The sequence below is a fragment of the Haliaeetus albicilla genome, chromosome 4 (genome assembly GCF_947461875.1).
Source record: "Haliaeetus albicilla chromosome 4, bHalAlb1.1, whole genome shotgun sequence".
In the NCBI taxonomy this organism is placed as follows: Eukaryota; Metazoa; Chordata; class Aves; order Accipitriformes; family Accipitridae; genus Haliaeetus; species Haliaeetus albicilla.
Genome location: NC_091486.1, coordinates 26,777,268 through 26,803,257, shown reverse-complemented (window position 1 = coordinate 26,803,257; position 25,990 = coordinate 26,777,268). Strand labels below are relative to the sequence as shown.

At 40.0% G+C, this 25,990-nt stretch overlaps 1 protein-coding gene across 1 annotated transcript in view; it reads left to right on the top strand.

Moving 5' to 3' along the window:
• The window catches only part of TTN (titin), a 245,450-nt gene extending 219,460 nt beyond the window's left edge, over positions 1-25,990 (top strand). Inside the window, exons 293-323 of the mRNA XM_069781541.1 lie at positions 462-749; positions 837-1,136; positions 1,232-1,534; positions 1,699-2,004; positions 2,115-3,881; positions 3,976-4,272; positions 4,837-5,124; positions 5,217-5,516; positions 5,594-7,660; positions 7,751-8,053; positions 8,135-8,440; positions 8,535-8,825; positions 8,946-9,245; positions 9,350-9,655; positions 9,893-10,198; positions 10,311-10,592; positions 10,881-11,474; positions 11,576-11,863; positions 11,979-12,278; positions 12,732-13,034; positions 13,309-13,611; positions 13,730-14,314; positions 14,454-14,759; positions 14,852-15,151; positions 15,392-15,967; positions 16,060-16,365; positions 16,457-17,050; positions 17,172-23,116; positions 23,203-23,356; positions 24,292-24,585; positions 24,710-25,990. Of these exons, the coding sequence (XP_069637642.1) occupies positions 462-749; positions 837-1,136; positions 1,232-1,534; positions 1,699-2,004; positions 2,115-3,881; positions 3,976-4,272; positions 4,837-5,124; positions 5,217-5,516; positions 5,594-7,660; positions 7,751-8,053; positions 8,135-8,440; positions 8,535-8,825; positions 8,946-9,245; positions 9,350-9,655; positions 9,893-10,198; positions 10,311-10,592; positions 10,881-11,474; positions 11,576-11,863; positions 11,979-12,278; positions 12,732-13,034; positions 13,309-13,611; positions 13,730-14,314; positions 14,454-14,759; positions 14,852-15,151; positions 15,392-15,967; positions 16,060-16,365; positions 16,457-17,050; positions 17,172-23,116; positions 23,203-23,356; positions 24,292-24,585; positions 24,710-25,008 (19,157 nt within the window). The 3' untranslated portion in view covers positions 25,009-25,990. The remainder of the gene's footprint in view (positions 1-461; positions 750-836; positions 1,137-1,231; positions 1,535-1,698; positions 2,005-2,114; positions 3,882-3,975; positions 4,273-4,836; positions 5,125-5,216; positions 5,517-5,593; positions 7,661-7,750; positions 8,054-8,134; positions 8,441-8,534; positions 8,826-8,945; positions 9,246-9,349; positions 9,656-9,892; positions 10,199-10,310; positions 10,593-10,880; positions 11,475-11,575; positions 11,864-11,978; positions 12,279-12,731; positions 13,035-13,308; positions 13,612-13,729; positions 14,315-14,453; positions 14,760-14,851; positions 15,152-15,391; positions 15,968-16,059; positions 16,366-16,456; positions 17,051-17,171; positions 23,117-23,202; positions 23,357-24,291; positions 24,586-24,709) is intronic.

Here is a 25,990-nt window from a genome sequence, read left to right as displayed (position 1 = left end):
TGTTTTGCAATGATATAACGGTACCATTTTGTGGTACTAGGAAGCTTAAAGGCAGTGCTGTTTTGTAGAATCATAGTCTTTTAAATATGGAAGGCTAGTTTACAGTGATTGTGTCAATAAGCTTGAATGACTGTGAGCTATTTGCACATGATTGTAATGAACATCTTTGGCTGTATCTGCATTTTTAGTCTTATGGTATCTTTCTTCTATAAGCAACAGAAGTCTGCCCATGCCCCATGGCCAAAGTGGTTATATTTATACATGCGGTTGCCTTTTCTTGGTAGGATTAGTTCTAACTTGTTCTAGGTTTATGATTTAAGTTATACATGCTATCTTTACTTTGATCTGTACTTATAAAATGTTTGTAATTATTAGCTTAAATAAAGGACTATTATTTTTGGTTTTATTAAATACAAGTCTAAAATAAATATGTTTTTAACTTATTCTTATTTTTTCTTAAGGTGCACCTGAAATTGATGTGCCACCAGAATACACAGAAGTGGTGAAATATAAAGCAGGAACTTCAGTTAAGCTAAAACTAGGCATCTCAGGCAAGCCTATACCCACAATTGAATGGTTCAAAAATGGCAACGAGGTACAAACCAGTGCACTAATGTCTATTGAAAACACAACAGAATTTGCTTCTATACTCATCAAGGATGCAACCCGACTCAACAGTGGCATCTATGAATTAAAACTGAAGAATGCCATGGGTTCAGCATCAGCCCATGTTAGAGTACAGATACTTGGTATGTCTTGAGATAAGACTGTATTATACTATTAAACAATAACTCAGTAACAAATACTTAACATCTTCTTTCTTCTGCCTTCCACAGACAAGCCAGGACCCCCAAGTGGACCTATACAGTTTAAGACGGTCACTGCTGAAAAGATTACAATAACGTGGGACCCACCAGCAGATGATGGTGGTGCACCTGTAACACACTATGTTGTTGAAAAGCGGGAGACAAGTCGGGTTGTATGGTCTTTAATTTCTGAAAAACTGGAGGGGTGTATCTTAACTACAACAAAACTCATCAAAGGAAATGAATATGTGTTCCGTGTCCGTGGTGTGAACAAGTTTGGAGTTGGTGATTCACTGGAGTCTGAACCTGTTATAGCCAAAAATTCATTTGGTAAGAAACATATAAAATAACTTATGCAACTGAACTGTCTTGTGTATTATTTTTAAGTAGTACTGATCTACTGACATATATTTTTTTTTACTCAGTTACACCTGGACCACCTAGTGTACCAGAAGTTACAATGATAACCAAGAATTCTATGACTGTTGTCTGGAATAGGCCCACTGTTGACGGAGGCAGTGAAATATCAGGATATTTTCTTGAGAAGCGTGACAAGAAGAGTCTGAGTTGGTTCAAGGTTACTAAAGAAACCATTCGGGACACCAGACAGAAAGTAACAGGTCTGACTGAAAACAGCGAATATCATTTCCGAGTTTGTGCTGTCAATGCAGCTGGACAAGGTCCATTCTCTGAAGCTTCTGACTTCTACAAAGCTGCAGATCCTGTTGGTAAGATACAATGTGTAGTATTTCTAATTAATTAGAAAACAATGGGCAATGAGCAATTAGAATGGAATTGCACCAATGTAACTGAGGGCAAATTTTATTCCTCTTTATGATTAATTGTAAATATGGCTGCTGACTTTTTTCTCCCCGTAACCTATCACTTACAGATAAGCCAGGCTCACCAACAAAGCTGAAGGTTGTGGATACAACCAAGACATCTGTCACCCTTGGCTGGATTAAACCTGCTTATGATGGAGGAAGTCCAATTACCAACTACGTAGTGGAGAAAAGGGAAGGTGAAGAGCAAGAATGGACTGTAGTCAGTACTAAGGGAGAAGTGAGAACAACCGAGTATGTTGTATCCCACCTTCAGCCAAGTATTGATTATTATTTCCGTGTGTCTGCTATAAATTGTGCTGGACAAGGAGAGCCTATTGAAATGATGGAACCCGTTCAAGCTAAAGATATTCTTGGTACTGTACTTTTCAGTGATTTATCATTTTTTTTGTGGGGTTTTTTTTTTCAGAGCATTTCTTATTTTACATTCCAAGTATGCCTTATTAATTTTTACTTATTTCCACAGTGGCACCAGAGATTGATCTGGATGTTGCTCTCCGGACCTCTATTGTTGCTAAAGCAGGTGAAGATGTACAAACAATGATTCCATTCAAAGGAAGACCTCCTCCAACAGTCACTTGGAGAAAGGGTGACAAGAATCTTGGGACTGACGAAAGATATATCATCCAGAACACAGAATCATCTACACTACTTACTATTCCTCAAGTTACCCGCAATGATACAGGAAAATACATTCTTACAATTGAAAATGGAGTTGGAGAAGCAAAATCATCATTTGTGAATATAAAAGTACTTGACACGCCATCTGCCTGCCAGAAGCTGCAGCTTAAGCATGTTGCTCGTGGCACAGTTACACTGGTATGGGAGCCACCTCTCATTAATGGTGGTTCTGAAATAACAAATTATGTTGTTGAAAAAAGAGACGCTACAAAGAGGGCCTGGTCAACTGTAACAAAAAAGTGTTCTCATACCACCTATAAGCTAACTAACCTGTCAGAGAAGACTGCATTCTTCTTCCGTGTTCTTGCTGAAAATGAAATTGGACTGGGTGAACCTTGTGAGACAACTGAACCGGTGAAAGCTGCAGACGTACCTGGACCTGTAAAAGACCTAGCCATGAAAGATTCTACAAAGACTTCTGTTAAATTGCAGTGGAGCAAACCTGACTATGATGGTGGTAGCATTATATCGGACTATATTATTGAAAAGAAACTGCAAGGAGAAAAAGAATGGACATATGCAGGCACAAGCAAGAGCTGTGAATTTGAAGTTGAAAAACTTAAAGAGCTTTCTGTCATGGAATTCAGAGTCTTTGCTAAAAATGAAAAAGGCATGAGTGACAGTGTTAGTATTGGACCCATTACAGTGAAAGAATATATAATAACACCTGAAGCTGACCTTTCTGATATTCCTGGAGGTCAAATTGCAGTAAGAATTGGACATAACCTGCACATTGAATTGCCCTATAAAGGTAAACCTAAACCATCAATGAGCTGGCTCAAGGACAACCTCCCTCTTAAAGAAACTGAACATCTTCGTTTCAAGAAAACTGAAAACAAGATAAGCTTAAGCATCAAGAATGTGAAAAAGGAGCATGGTGGCAAATATACTTTAATTCTTGACAATGTAGTGTGCAGAAAAACATTCACAATCACTGTCATCACTCTCGGCCCTCCATCCAAGCCAAAAGGACCTTTAAGACTAGATGAAATCAAAGCAGATAGTGTAGTTTTGTCATGGGAAGCTCCTGAAGATGATGGGGGAGGAGAAATTACTGGCTACAGTATTGAGAAGAGAGAAACTTCACAAATGAACTGGAAACTGGTGTGTTCGAGTGCTGCAAGAACAACTTTCAAAGTACCAAACCTCGTTAAAGACACTGAATATCAGTTTAGAGTTCGTGCAGAAAACAGATACGGAGTGAGCCCACCTCTTGTCTCAGCAGATGTTGTAGCAAAGCATCAATTTAGACCACCAGGTGCCCCAGGCAAGCCTCTCGTATACAACATAACCGCTGATGGAATGACCATATCTTGGGATGCTCCTGTTTATGATGGTGGTTCAGAGATCATTGGATACCACGTTGAAAAGAAGGAAAGAAACAGTATTTTGTGGCAGAAGGTTAATGTTGCATTAATATCTAGCAGAGAATACAGGATTACCGGACTGCTTGAGGGCCTGGATTACCAGTTCCAAGTATACGCTGAAAACACTGCAGGTCTAAGCCGAGCTAGTGAGCCAAGCAAATTTACTTTGGCAGTTTCTCCAGTGGGTGAGTGAATATCAATCACTCATGCAAGAAAGTTCGAGTCTTGTAGACTATGGCGGGCAGTGATAAAAATAAATTTTAATTCTTTTCCTTTCAGACCCACCTGGTACTCCTGATTACATTGATGTCACCAGGGAAACAGTCACCCTTAAATGGACCCCCCCACTGCGTGATGGAGGCAGTAAGATTGTGGCTTACAGCATTGAGAAACGGCAAGGAAGTGAAGACCGTTGGCTCAGATGTAACTTTACTGATGTCAGTGAATGCCAATATACAGTTACAGGACTCAGTTCAGGTGACCGATATGAATTCAGAGTGCTTGCAAGAAATGCTGTCGGTACAATCAGCCCGCCTTCACAGTCTTCAGGCTATATCATGACCAGAGATGAAAACAGTAAGAATTACTTCTTAATATCTTTGTATTTGGGTACCAAAGCCAGCTAGAACTCCTGGCTGTACTGATGGGAAATGGGAGGCCAAGGGGGGAAGAACATGTGGCTGAGGTCCTTCCAGTCAACTCAGAACATTTCTGTTTGTACTCCAAGGTGAGAGGGTCTAAATTAAAGACCCAAATCTGCAGACGTACGTCATTAATTGCTGAAAGGCATGGAAGTCTACATTTGTGTTGGATAAGCAGCAGTAGCAAAGTTAGAAAGAAATCATAAACTGTAATATTCTGATTCACTGAATAATTTAGAAAGGAAAATATGCCTCAGGTAGCTTGGCATACTGTGACAGCGTATGTTAACAGTGTCTTTCACCTATTGTTAATATGATACACTGTGTGCTTACATGAAAAATAAGTTTATACTTCATGTAATAACTGCTTTTTAGAGAATACCATTTTCTAAGTGGAAGAATTCTATATATAACAATCTTTTATAATTAGTACATTAAAAAGTGTATCAGGAAAAAATACTTAGCTATATGGGAATTGAATTATATTTTCCTTTTTCAGTTGCTCCAACAATTGAATTTGGCCCTGAGCACTTCGAAGGCCTTACTGTTAAAGCTGGAGAGAGCATTAGACTTAAAGCTCTAATCAAAGGACGTCCAGTACCTAAAGTGACATGGTTTAAGGATGGTAAGGAGATTGAGAAAATAATGAATATAGAAATAACTACAGCTATTGGATATAGTACAATCTTCATTAGAGATGCTACCCGGGATCATCGTGGAGTGTACACAGTAGAAGCCAAAAATGCATCAGGCACTAAACGAGAAGATATTACCTTCAGAGTACAAGGTACTGCGCCAAACACTTTCAGCATGCTCTTTTAGAACAGTATTTTATTCTAAGTGCCATCAAATTATAATTCTGAACCTTTAAAATTGCAGACACACCAGGAAAAGTTGGTGGACCAATACGATTCACAAACATTACTGGAGAAAAAGTCACATTGTGGTGGGAGCCTCCAGCTAATGATGGTTGCGCTTCTATTTCCCACTACATAATTGAAAAACGTGAAACCAGCAGGATTGCTTGGGCATTAGTTGAAGATAAATGTGAAGCTTGCACCTACACAGCACTTAAATTAATTAAGGGCAACGAATACCAGTTCCGTGTCTCTGCAGTGAACAAATTTGGAGTTGGCAGACCATTGGAGTCTGATCCAGTTACCGCACAAATACCTTACAGTAAGTTCTACCCGATTCTGTAGAAATAACTGCGGAGTTACCATCTTGTCTTTCTCATGATGTTTTTCTTTTTTTAGCTCTCCCTGACGCACCAGGAACTCCAGAGCCTACCAATGTTACAGGAGACAGTATCACACTCACATGGGCAAGACCAAAATCAGATGGTGGAAGTGAGATAAATGAGTATATTCTAGAAAGGAGAGAAAAGAAGAGCATGCGCTGGGTTAAAGTATCCAGTAAGAGGCCCATTACTGAGAACAGATACAGAGTAACTGGCCTTATTGAAGGCAATGAGTATGAATTCCATGTCATGGCTGAAAATGCTGTAGGAGTTGGACCTCCAAGTGACGTTTCAAAGCTGATTAAATGTAGAGAACCAGTCAGCCCACCAAGTGCTCCTAATGTTGTAAAGGTGACAGATACATCAAAGACTAGTGTAAGCTTAGAGTGGACCAAGCCAGTTTTTGATGGAGGCATGGAAATAATTGGGTACATCATTGAGATGTGCAAAGCTGATCTTGAAGCATGGCAGAAAGTCAATGCAGAGACTGTTCTTGCTACTAAATATACCGTTGTTGATTTGGAGGCAGGAGAACACTACAAATTCAGAGTTAGTGCTGTCAATGGTGCTGGCAAAGGAGAAAGTTGTGAAGTTCCTGCTTCTATCCAAACCGTGGACAGGCTTTCTGCACCTGAAATTGATATCGATGCAAATTTCAAGCAGACTCATATTGTAAGAGCAGGTGCAAGCATTCGTCTATTTATTGCCTTCTCTGGAAGACCTGTTCCTACTGCTGTGTGGTCCAAAGCAGATGCTAATCTTAGCTTGCGTGCTGACATTCAAACAACTGATTCATTCAGCACATTGACTGTGGAGGAATGTAATAGAAATGATGCTGGCAAGTATGTCTTTACTGTGGAAAACAACAGTGGAAGTAAGTCTATTACATTTACTGTCAAGGTTTTGGACACACCTGGTCCACCAGGTCCTATTACATTTAAAGACGTGACTCGAGGATCTATTACTTTAATGTGGGATGCTCCTGTTCTGGATGGAGGTTCACGTATCCATCACTACATTGTGGAAAAACGGGAAGCAAGCCGTCGTAGCTGGCAAGTGGTGAGTTCAAAATGCATTCGACAAATCTTTAAGGTCACTGATCTGGCAGAGGGTGTGCCATATTACTATCGAGTGTCAGCAGAAAATGAATATGGTGTAGGTGAACCCTGTGAATTAACAGAACCAGTTGTAGCCACGGAAGAGCCTGCTCCACCTAAGAGACTAGATATTGTTGATACAACCAAATCTTCCGTAGTTTTAGCTTGGCTTAAACCTGATCATGATGGTGGTAGCCGTGTTACTGGATACCTTCTTGAAATGAAACAAAAAGGTTCTGAATCCTGGATTGAAGCTGGACAAACCAAACAACTTACTTTCACTGTTGAAGGCCTTGTGGAGAACACTGAATATGAATTCCGGGTCAAGGCAAAGAATGATGCTGGCTACAGTGAGCCGAGAGAAGCTTTCTCTTCTGTTATTATTAAGGAGCCACAGATTGAACCAACAGCAGATCTCAGCGAAATAAGCAGACAGCTCATAACATGCAAGGCTGGAAGCACCTTTACTATTGATATACCAATCAGTGGGCGCCCAGCTCCAAAAGTGACATGGAAACTTGAGGAGATGAGGCTGAAGGAAACTGAAAGAGTGACCATCAAGACAACAAAAGACAGAACCACACTGACTGTAAAGGACAGTATGAGGGGTGACTCTGGTAAATACTACCTCACACTAGAAAACACTGCTGGTGTGAAAACATTTACTGTCACAGTGGTAGTCATAGGAAGGCCAGGTCCTGTCACTGGCCCAATTGAAATATCATCTGTCTCTGCTGAATCCTGTGTGTTGACCTGGAAAGAACCTGAAGATGACGGTGGCAGTGACATTACGAACTACATTGTAGAGAAACGTGAATCTGGCACAACAGCATGGCAGCTGGTAAATTCCAGTGTGAAACGTACACAGATCAAAGTCACTCATCTCACAAAATACCAGGAGTACAGTTTCCGAGTAAGCTCAGAAAACAGATTTGGTGTCAGCAAACCCCTTGAATCAAAACCAATCGTTGCTGAGCATCCATTCGGTAAGTGAAACACTTCAAAATTTGTTCTTTTCCTCTGACTGAGGTGGTTGTAATAACTAACATTTTACTCCCTGTCTTTTTTGTGTTTAGTCCCACCAAGCCCGCCTTCAAGGCCAGAAGTCTATTCAGTGTCTGCAACTGCCATGGCCATTCGCTGGGAGGAACCCTATCATGATGGTGGCAGCAAAGTCATTGGATATTGGGTTGAAAAGAAGGAGCGCAACACCATCCTTTGGGTGAAAGAAAACAAAGTGCCATGCTGTGAATGCAACTACAAAGTCACAGGATTGGTGGAAGGCCTAGAATACCAATTCAGAACCTATGCTCTAAATGCTGCAGGTGTTAGCAAAGCTAGTGAAGCTTCGAGACCAGTAGTGGCTCAAAATCCAGTTGGTAAGTATTACTTTTGGAGTTATGCTGTTATTTAAGCTAAAATAGAATTGCATTTCTCATTTTTCTGTTTTATTCTTCCAGATCCACCAGGAAGACCAGAAGTAACAGATGTCACCAGATCTACAGTGTCACTTAGCTGGTCAGCACCCCTTTATGATGGTGGAAGCAAAATTATCGGATATATTATAGAGCGCAAACCATATAACAAATCTGGTGACGGACGCTGGCTGAAATGCAATTATACCATTGTCTCAGAAAACTTTTTTACTGTGACAGCTCTTAGCGAAGATGAAGCATATGAATTCCGTGTACTAGCAAAGAATGCTGCTGGTGTGATTAGCAAAGGATCTGAATCAACTGGTGCTGTCATTTGCAAAGATGAATACTGTAAGAAATACTCACTTGGAACAACTAAAAATATAATGTTCCATTTTTAGTACTGTCATATAATTTGGTTTTAATCTCTTTTTCCTTATGACAGCACCACCAAAGGCTGAACTCGATGCCAGACTGCAGGGAGAAGTTGTGACCATTAGGGCTGGATCAGATCTTGTTCTCGATGCGGCCATTGGTGGGAAACCAGAACCAAAAGTCTTCTGGTCCAAAGGTGACAGGGAATTGGATCTATGTGAAAAGATATCTCTGCAATACACCAGCAAACGAGCCATTGCAATTATCAAGTTCTGTGACAGAAGTGATAGTGGAAAATATACTCTAACAGTTAAAAATGCCAGTGGGATGAAACAAATCTCTGTTCTTGTCAAAGTGCTTGGTATGTATCCTATGATTAATCTTCATACTTAGTATACTAAAAACCCCGCATTATTTTAAATAAGAGTGAAACACTTTTCCTTAGCTGCTAATAACAATACTTATTTTCATCTCTACCCAGATTCACCAGGTCCATGTGCAGGCAAAATTACAGTTAGCAGAGTAACAGAAGAGAAATGTACTCTGGCATGGAACATGCCTGAGGAAGATGGAGGTGCACAAATCACTCACTATATCGTAGAAAGGCGTGAAACCAGCAGACTTCACTGGGTTATTGTTGAGGCTGAATGCCAGACTTTATCACATGTGGTAACAAAACTTATTAAAAATAACGAATACATCTTCCGTGTGAGAGCTGTCAACAAATATGGACCAGGTGTTCCACTTGAAACAGAACCTGTGATTGCCAGGAATGCTTTCAGTGAGTGTTACTACTTCCATTCCGCATCAGAATTTGTGGAGTATTTCTCATAGATAAACAATTTGTTAAATAATATTTCTTTTTTCACCTTTTAAAAACACCAGCTATCCCAACACAGCCTGGTGCTCCTGAAGAAGTGAGTGTCGGCAAGGAACATGTCATTATTCAGTGGACAAAACCAGAATCAGATGGTGGCAGTGAGATTAAGGACTATCTTGTGGACAAACGTGAAAGGAAAAGTCTGCGCTGGACACGAGTGAACAGAGATTACACTGTTTATGATACCAGACTGAAAGTCACTGGTCTCATGGAAGGCAGCCAGTACCAGTTCCGTGTCACTGCAGTGAATGCTGCTGGGAACAGTGAGCCTAGCGAAGCCTCACAATACATATTATGTAAAGAACCATCATGTAAGTTAACACATTTAAAACATATTTTAATATTTACTTATAATAATGGACCATAAACCCACACTCACACTTTGACTAAGATACCCAAACCACATATGGTATCACTGAACTAGCTAGTATTAGAATAAACTTAAAAGCAGTTATAGTTCACATTTCCTGGCATTAGCTGTTTAGAAAGTTTTTTAACTGTAAAATGTTTCCTGCACCAATGTGAAATGATTTTCTTCTTTTTCAAAGATACTCCTGCACCACCTTCAGCTCCAAGAGTTGTGGATACTACTAAGCACAGCATCAGTTTAGCATGGTCAAAGCCCACATATGATGGTGGTGCTGACATCTTAGGTTATGTTCTTGAAATGAAAGAAGAAGGTACTGAACAGTGGTATCGACCACATACAACTGCCACTCTGAGGAATGCTGAGTTCACTGTGACTGGTCTTAAAACAGCACAGAAATACCAATTCAGAGTTGCTGCTACAAATGTGAATGGTATGAGTGAATTTAGTGAATCATCAGCAGAAATAGAACCTGTGGAAAGAATAGGTAATTTGAAAACTTAATATATATTTTAAGGAATAATTATATTTTGCTTTAGAACTATTAATTAATTGATTAAAACATTAATTAATTCCATGTTTCTTACACCCTTCATCAGAAATACCTGAGCTTGAGCTTGCTGATGATCTGAAGAAGACAGTTACAGTCAGAGCTGGTGGTTCCCTGCGCCTAATGGTCTCTGTATCTGGCAGACCTCCTCCTGTAATCACATGGAGCAAGCAGGGTGTTGACCTTGCAAGTCGAGCTATTATTGATACTACAGACAGCTACACTCTGCTTATTGTGGATAAAGTTAATCGGTATGACGCTGGAAAATACGTCATTGAGGCTGAAAATCAATCAGGGAAAAAATCTGCGACTATTTCTGTAAAAGTGTATGGTAAGTACTGCTACAATTGTATATGGGCAGTACATCACTCATAGTGCATGTTGCTCAGGAATAAGAAAGTTATTCATTTCCAAAGCAAGTTTGCAGTTTAAATAACATGAGAAAGTTTGGGAAGTCAGGGAAACAATCTAAACCAAAGGAAAATATAGTTTCTAAAGCTGTGCTAGTTTATAAATCAAATCCCAGCATTGTTGGTTTTTTTTATGCAGAAGCAGTCATTGACTGTAAAAGGAAAGGATCCAAAAGGAAAAAAAAAATCTTTGTTTTGTTTTGGTTTAGATACACCTGGTCCACCAGCTGCAGTGAGAATTAAGGAAGTATCAAAAGATTCTGTGACACTTACTTGGGATATTCCAACCATTGATGGTGGAGCCCCAGTCAACAATTATATAATTGAGAAACGTGAAGCTTCCATGAGAGCTTACAAGACCGTCACTATCAAATGCAGCAAGACATTTTATAGAGTTACTGGACTTCTAGAAGGAGCTTTGTATTATTTCAGAGTACTACCAGAAAATATTTATGGCATTGGTGAAGCTTGTGAAACATCTGATGCGGTACTAGTATCTGATGTCCCCATGGTACCACAAAAACTCGAAGTGATTGACACCACTAAATCAACTGTTACTCTTGCATGGGAGAAACCACCACATGATGGTGGCAGCAGATTGACTGGCTATGTTATTGAGGCCAGCAAAGCTGGAACAGAAAGATGGTTGAAGGTAGTGACACTGAAGCCTGCCGTCTATGAGCATACAATTATCTCTCTCAATGAAGGTGAACAGTACTTGTTCAGAGTCAGAGCACAGAATCAGAAGGGCATGTCAGAACCACGAGAGATTGTCACAGCAGTGACAGTACAAGACCAAAAAGGTAGGTATCTACTGTTAAAAATAACAGGGTGAAGCATACACCAAATGAACGTGATATTTGTAAAATGGATATTTAAAATATCAATGATTTATATTTCTTAGTTCTACCAACAATTGACTTCGCTGGAATACCTCAGAAGACAATTCATGTACCTGCTGGCAAACCCATTGAGTTAGCTATTCCAATTGAAGGACGACCACCTCCAGCTGCATCTTGGTTCTTTGCTGGTTCTAAACTAAAAGAATCAGAACGCATCAAAATGGAGACTGTTGCCAAAATGGCTAAATTAACTGTGCGTGAGACCACCATACATGACACTGGAGAGTATACGCTTGAACTGAAGAACACAACTGGAACAGTTAGTGATACAATAAAGGTTATAATCCTTGGTAAGGATTTATGAAAATAACTGCCCATGATCTTTCTCCATCTGAACTTTTTTACATCAGCAATATGATTCTTTTTCTCTACTTTTTTTTTCTTTTAATTTTCTTTTTTTCCTAGACAAACCTGGACCACCTGTTGGACCCATCCGAATTGATGAAATTGATTCAAATTATGTAACCATCTCCTGGGAGCCACCTGAACTGGATGGTGGAGCTACCCTTAGTGGCTATGTGGTAGAACAGCGCGATGCTCACCGTCCTGGATGGCTGCCAGTTTCAGAGTCAGTAACCAGGACAACATTTAAGTTCACCAGACTTGTGGAAGGTGCGGAATATGTGTTCCGTGTGGCTGCTACAAACCGCTTTGGAATCGGATCTTACCTGCAGTCTGAAATTATAGAATGCAAGAGCAGAATACGTAAGTCTGAATTTTTGCTTATCCTTTACCTTTAAAAATTAAAATATATATTTAAATGGGCTTATATATCCACACATAGATAAGATTTTTCTAGATGTTACTACTTCCTTTTGCCAAATAAAATGGTACATTATGATGCACAGTAGTCTTGTTATACTTCCAGAGAAAAATGCCATCCATAAATCTCTATAGGTATTATAGATGCACTGCACAGAACCTGGATGGTAAACTTCAATTTTTCTGCTCAAGTCTACCATTAGCCTTGAAAAATTGCATGATCCTATTACAAAACCAGTAGTATTTCACTGACCTAGTTTGCAAAGTACTTTGATATCTGCTGATAAAAAGTTTGACAGGACATTGATATTACACTGTCATTCACAATATGTTGCATATTACTAATGTGTAGAATCATTTGACACTTTCTTTGCTAATTCCGTTATGTTTTTACAGGTATTCCTGGTCCTCCTGGCACTCCAGAAGTGTTTGATATCTCTCGAGATGGCATGACATTAACTTGGTATCCTCCAGAAGATGATGGTGACTCACAGATTACTGGTTATATTGTGGAACGCAAAGAAGTTAGAGCAGATAGATGGATCCGTGTAAATAAAGTTCCAGTCACTATGACTCGTTATCGTTCCACTGGGTTGGTTGAAGGATTAGAATATGAACACCGAGTCACAGCAATCAATGCCAGAGGCACTGGGAAACCCAGCCGTCCTTCAAAGTCTGCTGTCGCTAGAGATCCAATTGGTAAGTACTTTCCTATGTAGACTAAGCACATTATGGCAGAATGATACTAGTAAAATTTACTCTTCTTTCTAATTTGGAAAGTTATCTGGGTGAATTCATAAGTGAGATTCTGACTGGAGAAACCCAATAAAATATTAGTGAAAGACCTTCATTGTAAGTTTTCCTGTATAAATCCTATAGACTTAATACAGATCATATGTTGCAAGTTAGCATGTGTTACATTTTTTAAATATTCATAAAAAGATCCCACCCCTCCATTCATCTTCTCTTCCAGCTCCTCCAGGTAAGCCTCAGAACCCAAGAGTCACTGATACTACAAGAACATCTGTCTCCCTGGCTTGGAGTCCACCAGAAGATGAAGGTGGTTCTAAAGTTACTGGCTACTTAATTGAGATGCAGAAGGTTGATCAATTTGAATGGACCAAATGCAATACCACGCCAACCAAGATTCGTGAATACACCTTGACACATCTCCCCCAGGGCGCAGAATACAGATTCCGTGTGCTAGCCTGTAATGCTGGTGGACCAGGAGAACCTGCTGAAGTGCCAGGAACAGTCAAAATAACAGAAATGCTTGGTAAGACACTTCAAGTCTTAACTCTCATTGAAAGTTGTCCTAAAAAAGTATTTCCCTAAAGCAGGTATGATATAATCTGTAAAACAGACATAGCATGACATGTTAATTTTGTTTACAGAATATCCTGACTATGAACTTGATGAAAAATACCAGGAAGGTCTCATGGTGAGACAAGGTGGAGTTATCAGGCTTACAATACCCATTAAGGGTAAGCCCATCCCAATATGCAAATGGACAAAAGAAGGACATGACATCAGCAAGAGGGCCATGATTGCGACTTCTGACACTCACACGGAACTTGTGATCAAAGATGCAGAAAGAGAAGATTCAGGCACCTATGATTTGGCACTTGAAAACAAGTGTGGCAAAAAAGCTGTGTATATTAAAGTCAGAGTGATTGGCATTCCAAATCCACCAGAAGGGCCACTTGAGTATGATGATATACAAGCTCGTTCTGTCAGAGTAAGCTGGAGACCTCCTACAGATGATGGTGGTGCAGATATCCTAGGTTATATTGTTGAGAGACGAGAAGTACCGAAGACTGCCTGGTACACTGTTGACTCTAGAGTGAAAGGGACATCACTAGTGGTGAAAGGGCTCAAAGAAAATGTGGAATATCACTTCCGTGTTTCTGCTGAAAACCATTTCGGTATTAGTAAATCCCTCAAATCTGAAGAACCAGCAGTACCAAAGACACCTCTAAGTAAGTCCTCTTTTAGGTTTTTTTAAAAAATAATTTTTAATTACTACATTATGGTTCTAAAAGTGCAATAGCATATGCAAATGTTTTAATGCTATGTCACTATTATTTCTATTAATTTTGTTATTATAATTACTAACAGATCCTCCAGAGCCTCCAAACAACCCACCTGAAGTGCTTGGTGTTACAAAGAGTTCTGTCAACTTGTCCTGGTCCAGACCTAAAGATGATGGCGGTTCTCGTGTAACTGGCTACTACATTGAACGTAAAGAGACATCTACAGAAAAATGGGTCCGGCATAATAAGACACAGATTACCACTACAATGTATACAGTCACAGGACTTGTTCCAGATGCTGAATATCAATTCCGTATCATTGCTCAAAATGATATTGGTGAAAGTGAAGCAAGTGCTGCTTCTGAACCAGTTGTATGCAAGGATCCATTTGGTAAGAAAATGTTTGCATTAACAGATCTTCTGAAGAGCAACTTAGTGACATTTAGAGAGGAATTTATTTTCTGTGTCTATTTTCATTTTCAGACAAACCAAGCCAACCTGGAGAAATTGAGATCACATCTATATTTAAGGACAGCATTACATTAGAATGGGAACGACCTGAAAGCGATGGTGGCAAAGAGATCCTTGGCTATTGGGTTGAATATCGCCAGTCTGGAGAAAGCACCTGGAAAAAATGCAATAAAGAACGCATCAAGGACAGGCAGTTTACAGTAGGAGGTTTACTAGAGGCTACAGAATACGAGTTCCGTGTTTTTGCAGAAAATCAGACCGGCCTCAGCAGACCTCGGAGGACTGCTATGGCAGTGAAAACTAAATTAACATGTAAGCAAACACATATTATCATATTTGCTGTGATGTTGTTGTGATTTGCTGTGTCATAAACCACAGTGCTGCACTTAACATGCTGCCTATTTGTTTTACATGTTATTCGCCAACATGACTGTCCTAAAGCAGTCTTTCAAGTGTAAGAGGCACAAGTATAAATGAAAATTAATTTCCAGTAATATAGTAATAGAGGAAAATTTCATAGTAATCTTCACTATTTTTTAATCTTTGTCGTAGCTGGAGAAGCACCTGCCATAAAAAAAGAAATGCAGGATGTTACAACTAAGCTGGGTGAAGCAGCTCAGCTGACATGCCAGATTGTTGGGAGACCTTTGCCTGATATTAAATGGTACCGCTTCGGCAAAGAACTGGTGCAAAGCCGAAAATACAAAATGTCATCTGATGGACGCAATCATACACTGACAGTAATAACAGATGAACAGGAGGATGAAGGTCTCTACACTTGTATGGCTACCAATGATGTCGGAGAAATTGAAACTAGTGGCAAGCTATTACTGCAGGCTCCTCCTCAGTTCCACCCTGGCTTCCCATTGAAAGAGAAGTACTATGCAGGTGCAGGTGGCACCCTCCGCCTTCACGTTGTGTATATTGGCCGACCAGTACCAGCAATAACTTGGTTCTATGGCAACAAACCTTTGAGAGGATCAGAAACAGTTACTATTGAGAACACAGAGCATTATACTCATCTTGCTATTAAGAATGTCCAGCACAAGACTCATGCTGGAAAGTACAAAGTGCAACTCAGTAACACATTTGGAACAGTCGACACTGTACTTAATGTGGAAATACAAGGTAATTAATTTTATTGTCACTATTTTTGTGGAATATTTTCTCAAATACTTACTGGCGAAAGAACTAAAAATATCATGCTGCTTCTTTTACAGATAAGCCAGAGAAGCCGGTAGGACCAATTGTTATAGAGTCTATACTGAAGAATTCTGTGGTGATAAGCTGGAAACCACCAGAGGACGATGGAGGTGCTATGATAACCAATTACATCATAGAGAAATGTGAAGCTAAGGAAGGAGCAGAATGGCAACTTGTATCTTCAAGCATTTCAGGCACGACCTGTAGAATTGTTAACCTAACTGAAAATGCAGGCTATTATTTCCGTGTTTCTGCTCAGAATACATATGGCATTAGTGAAGCACTGGAGGTTTCATCAGTTGTTGTTATGAAGCCTCCCTTTGGTAAGTGGATGTCAAAATATCAATTTCTGTATAACCCTATAATTACTAAGGCAAGCTCACTCCAGTTTTTGAACTTTTTTATTCTTTACAGAAAAACCAGGACAACCTGGTCAGCCAGTAGCAAGTGCTGTCACAAAGGATTCTTGTGTTGTCTCATGGAAGCCTCCTGCAAGTGATGGTGGTGCAAAGATTAGAACTTACTATCTCGAGAAGCGTGAGAAAAAACAAAACAAGTGGATTTCTGTAACAACAGATGAAATTCGTGAAACAGTCTATTCTGTGAAAGATCTTATTGAAGGTCTTGAATATGAGTTCCGTGTAAAATGTGAAAATCTTGGTGGTGAAAGTGAGTGGAGTGAGGTATCACAACCAGTCATTCCAAAATCTGATGTACCAATTCAAGCTCCACATTTCAAGGAAGAACTAAGGAATCTGAATGTGAAATTTCAAGCTAATGCCACATTTGTCTGCAAAGTCACTGGGCATCCTAAACCAATTGTCAAGTGGTACAGACAGGGCAAAGAAATCATGCCAGATGGTGAAAAGATCAAGATACAGGAATTCAAGGGTGGATACCACCAGCTGGTCATCACAAATGTAACGGATGATGATGCCACAGTATATCAAGTTAGAGCGACCAACCAAGGAGGATCTGTGTCTGGCACTGCCTCTTTGGATGTTGAAGGTGAATGAAGGGTCTCGATTCCTAAGACAAATTCTTTATAAACTTTGAATATTTAGACTATTGGTGCTCTTCTCATGTACTTTTGCTCATGTGTTGTTTTTTCTTCCTCTTTCTATTCCAGTTCCTGCAAAGATTCACTTGCCCAAAAACCTGGAAGGCATGGGAGCTGTTCATGCCCTCCGAGGGGAAGTAGTGAGCATCAAGATTCCATTCAGTGGCAAGCCTCACCCCGTGATCACATGGCAGAAGGGACAAGACCTCATTGATACTAATGGACACTACCAAGTCATTGTTACACGATCATTCACATCGCTTGTTTTCCCAAATGGTGTTGACAGAAAAGATGCAGGGTTTTACATTGTTTGTGCCAAAAACAGATTCGGAATCGATCAAAAAACAGTTGAATTAGATGTGGCTGATGTGCCTGATCCACCAAGAGGTCTGAAGGTAACTGACATTTCAAGGGATTCAGTCAACTTAACCTGGAATGAACCAGCTACTGATGGTGGAAGCAGAATCATAAACTACATTATTGAGAAACGTGCTACAACAGCAGAGCGATGGATTCGTGTTGCACAAGCTCGTGATACACGATACACAGTGGTGAACCTATTTGGCAAGACCACCTACCAGTTCCGTGTAATTGCAGAAAATAAGTTTGGCCAAAGCCAGCCTTCTGAACCTACAGATCCAATTATAACAAAGGAAGATAAGACCAGAGTAATGAACTATGATGAAGAAGTTGATGAGACCAGAGAAGTCACCACAGTTAAAGCAGCTCACTATTCTACAAAGGAACTCTACGATAAATATATGATTGCAGAAGAGCTTGGACGTGGGCAGTTTGGCATTGCACACCGCTGTGTTGAGGCAGTTTCAAAAAAGACTTACTTGGCCAAGTTTGTCAAAGTAAAGGGTGCTGACCAAGTTTTGGTAAAGAAAGAAATTTCCATTCTAAACATTGCTAGGCACCGAAATATCCTGTATCTTCATGAATCATTTGAGAGCCTAGAAGAATTGGTCATGATCTTTGAATTCATTTCTGGAGTTGACATCTTTGAAAGAATCACCACAGCTTCATTTGAACTTAATGAAAGAGAAATAGTAAGTTACGTACGCCAGGTCTGCGATGCACTAGAATTTTTACATCGCCACAGCATTGGACATTTTGATATTAAACCAGACAATATTATTTACTTCACAAGAAGAAGCTCTGTAGTTAAAATTGTTGAATTTGGTCAAGCCAGACAATTGAAGCCTGGAGACAGCTTTAGACTCCAGTTCACTTCTCCTGAATATTATGCGCCTGAAGTACATCATCATGATTTGGTCAGCACAGCTACTGACATGTGGTCAGTTGGTGCTCTAACATACATACTTCTCAGTGGCATTAATCCTTTCATTGCTGAAACAAACCAACAAGTTATTGAAAATATTCTAAATGCTGAATACAACTTTGATGATGAAGCATTCAAAGACATAAGCATAGAGGCCATGGACTTCATTGATCGCCTACTAGTAAAGGAAAGAAAAGCTCGGATGACAGCTGCTGAAGCGCTTAACCACGTGTGGCTAAAACAGCAGACAGAAAAGACCAGCACTAAAGCCATCAAGACCTTGAGGCACAGGCGTTACTACCAAACTCTAGTAAAGAAAGAGTGGAACACAGTTGTGTCAGTAGCCCGCATTTCCTGTGGAGGTGCGATTAGATCTCAGAAAGGCATAACAGTGGCTAAAGTTAAAGTTGCACCGATAGACATTGGTCCCATTGCTGGGCAGATAAAGCATACTGTTACAGAAGAAGGAGGGCATGCCAAATATGTATGTAGGATTGAAAACTATGATCAGTCCACACAAATCACATGGTACTTTGGTATGAGGCAATTAGAAAGCAATGAGAAATACGAAATCAAATACGAAGATGGTGTGGCAACCATGTATGTCAAAGATGTTTCTAAATCTGATGATGGTACCTACAGATGTAAGGTAGTAAATGACTATGGTGAAGACAGCTCTTATGCAGAACTTTTTGTTAAAGGTGTGAGAGATATTTCTGAGCACTACAGATGCAGAACTGTTCGGAAAGTGAAACGACGGGTTGATACTATGAGACTATTAGAGCGTCCACCAGAATTTACTCTGCCTTTGTATAACCGCACTGCATATGTTGGAGAAAATGTCAGGTTTGGAGTAACTATAACAGTTCACCCAGAACCTCGCTTAACATGGTTCAAATCAGGCCAGAAAATCAAACCTGGTGATGATGATAAGAAGTATACTTTTGAATCAGACAAGGGCCTTTATCAACTCATCATCAATAACGTCACTGAAGAGGATGATGCTGAATACAGTATTGTAGCACGCAATAAATATGGCGAAGACAGCTGCAAAGCTAAGCTGACTGTGATTCCGCATCCACCTCCAGCAGATGCCACACTAAGGCCAATGTTTAAAAGACTGCTGGCAAATGCTGAATGTCAAGAAGGCCAGAACGTCAGTTTTGAGATCAGAGTATCTGGTGTACCAAAACCAACGCTGAAATGGGAGAAAGATGGTCAACCTCTATCCTTTGGTCCTAACTTTGATATAATTCATGAAGGTTTAGATTATTATGCTTTGCATATCAGAGATACTTTACCAGAAGACAGTGGTTATTACAGAGTTACTGCTACAAATAGTGCTGGATCTACAAGCTGTCAGGCTTATCTAAAAGTTGAACGCTTGAAATATGTCAAGCGTGAGTACAAGACTGAAGAAGAGCGGGAGAAGCATGTACAGAGACAAATCGACAAGACCTTACGAATGGCAGAAATCCTTTCTGGGGTTGAAGCTGTTCCACTGACACAAACTGCACAAGAGGCTCTCAGAGAAGCTGCTATCTTATATAAACCAGCTGTTAGCACTAAGACTGTCAAAGGTGAATATGAAATTAAGAAAGAAGAAAAGAAGGAAGAAAGAAGACTTCGTATGCCGTATGAGGTCCCAGAGCCTCGCAAACATGTGCGCACTACTCTTGAGGAAGATCAGAACATTAAACACTTTGTGCCTCTGTCAGACATGAAGTGGTATAAGAGGCTGCGAGACCAGTACGAAATGCCAGGAAAACTTGAGAGAACTGTTCAGAAACGCCAGAAACGCATACGTCTTTCCAGGTGGGAGCAATTCTACGTGATGCCACTGCCACGCATTTCTGATCAGTATAAGCCTAAATGGCGCATACCAAAGCTAACACAAGACGATCTTGAAATTGTGAGACCAGCACGTCGGCGTACCCCATCTCCAGACTACGAATATTACTATAGACCAAGGCGGCGATCACTTGGTGACTTGTCTGATGAGGAATTACTCCTGCCTATTGATGACTATTTAGCCATGAAGAGAACTGAAGAAGAAAGACTACGCCTTGAAGAAGAGCTGGAGTTAGGATTTTCTGCTTCCCCACCAAGAAGCCCCCCACGCTTTGAACTGTCTGCCCTTCGGTATTCTACGGCAGGAGCACAGGTCAGTTCAGAGGAAGAAAGAAAAAGAGAGCTGAGGTATTCAAGCTATCACATCCCAACTAAAGCTGACACCAGTGCAAGCTATGCAGAGCTTCGTCAACGCCATGACAGGGCTGCCTACAGACCACCTAAACAAAAGCAAAGAATAATGGATGAAAAAGAGGATGAAGAATTGCTCCGTCCTGTTGGCACTGCTCAACGACTCTCTGAATACAGGAGTGAGCTCGAATATATGGCAGAGGAGGAAAAGAGTAGACTCAGGAGAAGGAGGGAAAGAGAAATAACTGAGATCACATCAGAAGAAGAAGAAGAAATAGAAATGGTGCAACACGTTCACAGGGAATTTTCACCTCCCTCTAGATTACTAAGGAGAAGAAGATCTCTTTCTCCAACTTACATTGAGTTGATGCGTCCTGTATCTGAATTAATTCGACCTCGCTCACGGCCACCTGAAGAAAGTGAGAGAAGATCCCCAACACCAGAGAGAACTCGACCACGCTCACCTAGCCCAGTTTCTAGTGAAAGATCGCTCTCTCGGTTTGAGAGGATGGCAAGATTTGATATATTTTCTAGATATGAGTCCATGAAATCTGCTTTGAAAACTCAGAAAACTATGGAAAGGAAATACGAAGTTCTGACTCAGCAGCCTTTTACCCTTGACCATGCTCCTCGCATTACCCTGAGAATGCGCTCGCACCGGGTACCATGTGGCCATAATACCAGGTTCATTCTAAATGTCCAGTCAAAACCAACTGCTGAAGTGAAGTGGTACCATAATGGTATTGAGCTCCAGGAGAGCAGTAAGATACATTTTACTAATACCAGCGGTGTATTAACTCTGGAGATTCTCGACTGCCACATTGATGACAGTGGAACATACCGGGCTGTATGCACAAACTACAAAGGGGAATGCTCTGATTATGCAACACTAGATGTAACTGGAGGAGATTACACTACATACTCTTCCCAGCGGAGAGATGAAGAAGTACCAAGGTCAATTTTACCTGACTTGACAAAAACAGAGGCATATGCAATCTCCTCATTTAAGAAAGCATCTGCTACAGAAGCAAGTTCCTCAGTAAGAGAGGTCAAATCAGAAATGTCAGCAACAAGAGAATCACTTCTATCATATGAACACTATGCTGCTTCTGAAGAAAAAATCACTGCGGCTGAAGAAAAATCATTGGAAGAAAGGACTGTACACAAGGCATTTAAAAGCACTCTACCGGCAACAATCCTTACAAAGCCACGGTCAGTCACAGTTTCTGAAGGGGAGACTGCAAGATTTTCCTGTGACGTTGATGGTGAACCAGCACCAACAATAACATGGTTCCGTGCAGGTCAACCCATTGTTTCTTCGAGGCGTTTCCAAGTAACACGAACACAGTACAAGTCTACCTTTGAAATTTCTTCGGTCCAGATGTCAGATGAAGGAAGTTACACTGTTGTGGTGGAGAACTCTGAAGGAAGACAGGAAGCGCATTTTACTTTGACCATTCAAAGAACAAAAATTCCTGAAAAAACAATTACATCACCTCCAACAATCAAATCTCCTGAGCCTCATGTAAAGTCTCCAGAGCCAGTTAAGTCTCCTAAACGAGCAAAATCTCCTGAACCCATCAGTGGCCCCCCAAAAGCAAAGTCACCACCTGGAGACAAAACAGTACCAGCAGAGAAAATACAATTATCAACTGCTTCTCCACCAAAGATAAAACAGCATCTGAAAGCAGAAACTCTAGGAGATAAGGTAAAGTTATCCTGTGCAGTTGAAAGCAGTGTTTTAAGTGTCAGAGAAGTGGCTTGGTATAAGGACGGCAAAAAACTGAAAGAAGACCATCATTTCAAGTTTCATTATGCAGCAGATGGCACCTATGAGCTCAAAATCCATGAGCTCATGGAATCTGATAAAGGAGAATACACCTGTGAAATTATTGGGGAAGGAGGCATTTCAAAAACTAACTTCCAGCTTACTGGCCAAGTATTTAAAAATATCTATTCCCAGGTAAGAGGTGTATCTGAAACTCATAAATCAGTTCAGAAAGAAGATAAGGTGCTTACAGGTTCTACCCAGATGAAATCAGCAGTGGCAACTGAAGAAAAAGCAGCAGTTCAAGAAGTCATTAAAAAGTCAATTGTTACTGAAGATGTCAAACAATTGAAAGCAGAAATTAAAGCTTCTTCAACTAAAATGACAGTGTCCGAAGGGCAGAAAGTGACATTGAAAGCCAACATTCCTGGTGCCTCTGAAGTAAAATGGGTGCTGAATGGAATAGAGCTGAGAAATTCAGATGATTACAGATATGGTGTTTCTGGAAGTGATCACACACTAACTATCAAAAAGGCTAGTAATAAAGATGAAGGTATACTCACCTGTGAGGGTAAAACTGACGAAGGCATTATTAAATGCCAGTATGTTCTGACCTTTTCTAAAGAGCGTTCCAACGAACCAGCATTTATCATGCAGCCTAAGTCTCAAAATGTCAATGAAGGACAAGATGTATTGTTCACCTGTGAAGTTTCTGGGGATCCTTCTCCTGAAATTGAGTGGTTTAAGAATAATCAACCTGTAAGTATTCATTTAATATATTTACTTGAAAAATTAGAATTATTCATAAAACTGATCTTAATGAAACCATTTTTTCCCCTCCTCAGATTGCTGTTTCATCGCACATCAGAGTAACACGCTCTAAAAACACTTATTCTCTTGAGATTCGAAATGCAGCAGTGAGTGACACCGGAAAATACACAGTCAAAGCAAAAAATTACCATGGGCAGTGCTCCGCTACAGCATCTTTGACTGTACTCCGTAAGTTTGTTCTCCAGGTCTCATGTTCAGACTAATCACAACTTTTTGCTGTGGTGTGTCTACTAAAATGACTTACTTATGATAAAAGCCACTGGTAATGTTGATTTAGATATTTTAACAAGTTCCTATTTCTTTTGTATATTATATACACAGAACTATAACAGCATTAGAAATCTTTATAACACCCACAGAGGAGCAGAGAGATGCTCTATTACATCAACAGATGGATGTTAAGAGAAGGCTAGAAGCATTCCTTCCAGGATGACTGTGTTAAGACCTGGCAATGACTCTTTCCTCATTTACTAACAGAATCTGTTCCAATAAAACAAAGTAATTCCACAATTAAAAGATTTTATGGTAACTTAGCCATAACTGAACTGGGTTTAGTATTTTACTGGCTGTACCATATCCCCATTCCTAGCATCAAGGGGTTGCTATGATTTGCTTGTATGACTGTGCTTGGGTCTAAAGGAAACCTGCAGTGATCGAGCTTTTCTGTTGCCTTTTATAGCTACAGAACAATGCAGTGAAATACAGACTTTCCTATACCATGCTTCTAAGAACTTGAAAATGTTTCATAGCTTCTACAAACATGAACTGAACACACACAATTTCTCAGTGTCTAACGCTAGTAATGGTTCTAATAGGAAACACTGTGTGACAACCTGTTTTTTCTTAAGTATGTTTCTTCTTCAAGCTCATACATACTAGTAACAGTTCTGTTTCCTACTTGTTTCATTTATAAATTAATGTTTGCAATTTGGACATCATGAATCAAATGATTGTAAACAATTTTATACTCCACTGCAGTTTTCCATTGAAAGCAAATTATGCTGTCTCTTCATTTCTGTAAAATTAACCATATAGAACTGCATGACTTCATTCGTTAATGTGACGTTATTGGTTTTTCCTTCTATGTTTGCAATGCTCCTCAGCTCTAATTGAAGAACCTCCAAAAGAGGTAGTATTGAAGACAAGTGGCGACGCAAGCATGCACGAAAGTTTTTCTTCTCAATCCTTTCAAAAGGCTTCTTCTAAACAAGAGGCTTCATTCAGCAGTTTCAGCAGTAGCAGCATGACTGAAATGAAATTTGCAAGCATGTCTGCCAAAAGCATGTCCTCCATGAAAGAATCCTTTGTAGAGATGAGCTCCAGCAGTATTATGGGGAAATCTAGTATGGCTCAACTGGAGAGTTCAACTAATAAAATGCTTAAATCAGGTCTGAGAGGTGAGCAATACACTTACTGGTAGAGTTAGTGCTTCAAATATCCTGAAGTAGTCCTCAGAGTAAACCTGGTGCATGGCTTAGTGGAAACAGACTAACTTTGTATTTCTTCTCCTGTTTTATCAAGGAGTACCACCCAAAATTGAAGCTCTCCCATCTGATATTAGCATTGATGAAGGAAAAGTTCTCACACTATCTTGTGCCTTTTCGGGTGAACCTGCTCCTGAAATAACATGGTACTGCAGAGGGAGAAAAATTACCAGTCAGGACCAGCAAGGCAGATTCCACATTGAAACTAGCGAAGATCTAACCACCCTGATCATCATGGATGTCCAGAAGAACGACGGTGGACTTTATACCCTGAATTTAGGAAATGAATTTGGTACCGATTCTGCCACTGTGAACATTAATATTCGATCAATTTAGAGAGCTTGATCTGTATTATTTACACTTGTCTTTTTTACAAGTGATTCCTAGATGGACTGAAATATCTGATCTGTAAATATAAAAAAAAATATTTTTGTACCTACCTGAATAAGACAAAGTCCAGAGCTATACGTTATGACTTATAGTCATTATTGACCTAAGAATTTTAAACACTTTTTTCACTGACATGTACATACTGTATATAGCCGAAGTTAACGGTTATGAAGTTTTGTACCATTTATTTTATGACATTTTGAAACGTAACTTTTGGAACTAACAGTTGGTAGGAGAAAGTTTCCTAGCAAACGACTACCCTGCTCAACATTTAACTAATTTTTGTGCCTCAACTCATTGTTGATGTCTAAGAATGCCTCAACAGGTAGAGAGGCTCCCTGTTGAAGATTACACCTAAGAGACGATACTGTGCATAGTATTTCATACATGCACAAATATTTATGTTGAATCAGAAATGTAAGGCATTGGTGATGTTTGCAATTACCCTCCTGTAAGCATTGCTTTAATGTTTTACATTGGATCTGATTACGTCATAATTTCCATACCTGACTGACAATTTTTGGACAAAGTGCAAGCGGCCAGCACTTTGTTCACCCACTGTCTGTGTACTGTTTCTGACATATTGACTGCCTAGATAGCTTTCAAAAAGTAACATCACCTGGCCATCCCCTTAATCAACAAAGCTATTTAGGTACTCGAGTGCAGCAGCAGTACTCCCTCTCGGAGGTTCGTAGGGTGCAGTGATTGAGTTTGTGTGGTAGTATTAGACATCCATTAGTATTAGTCACTTCCGGGCAACTAAGCAATGAACCACAGTTTGAAAACAAACTGTTGTTACAACATCAAATACTGCCCTGCACTTCAATTTGCATTAGTTCTCCTAATGTAGTAATAAATTGTTAGCTGTTGAACCTCCTTGAGATAGAATTGTTCATTTGAAATAAAGCATGCTTTCCGCACCATAAAA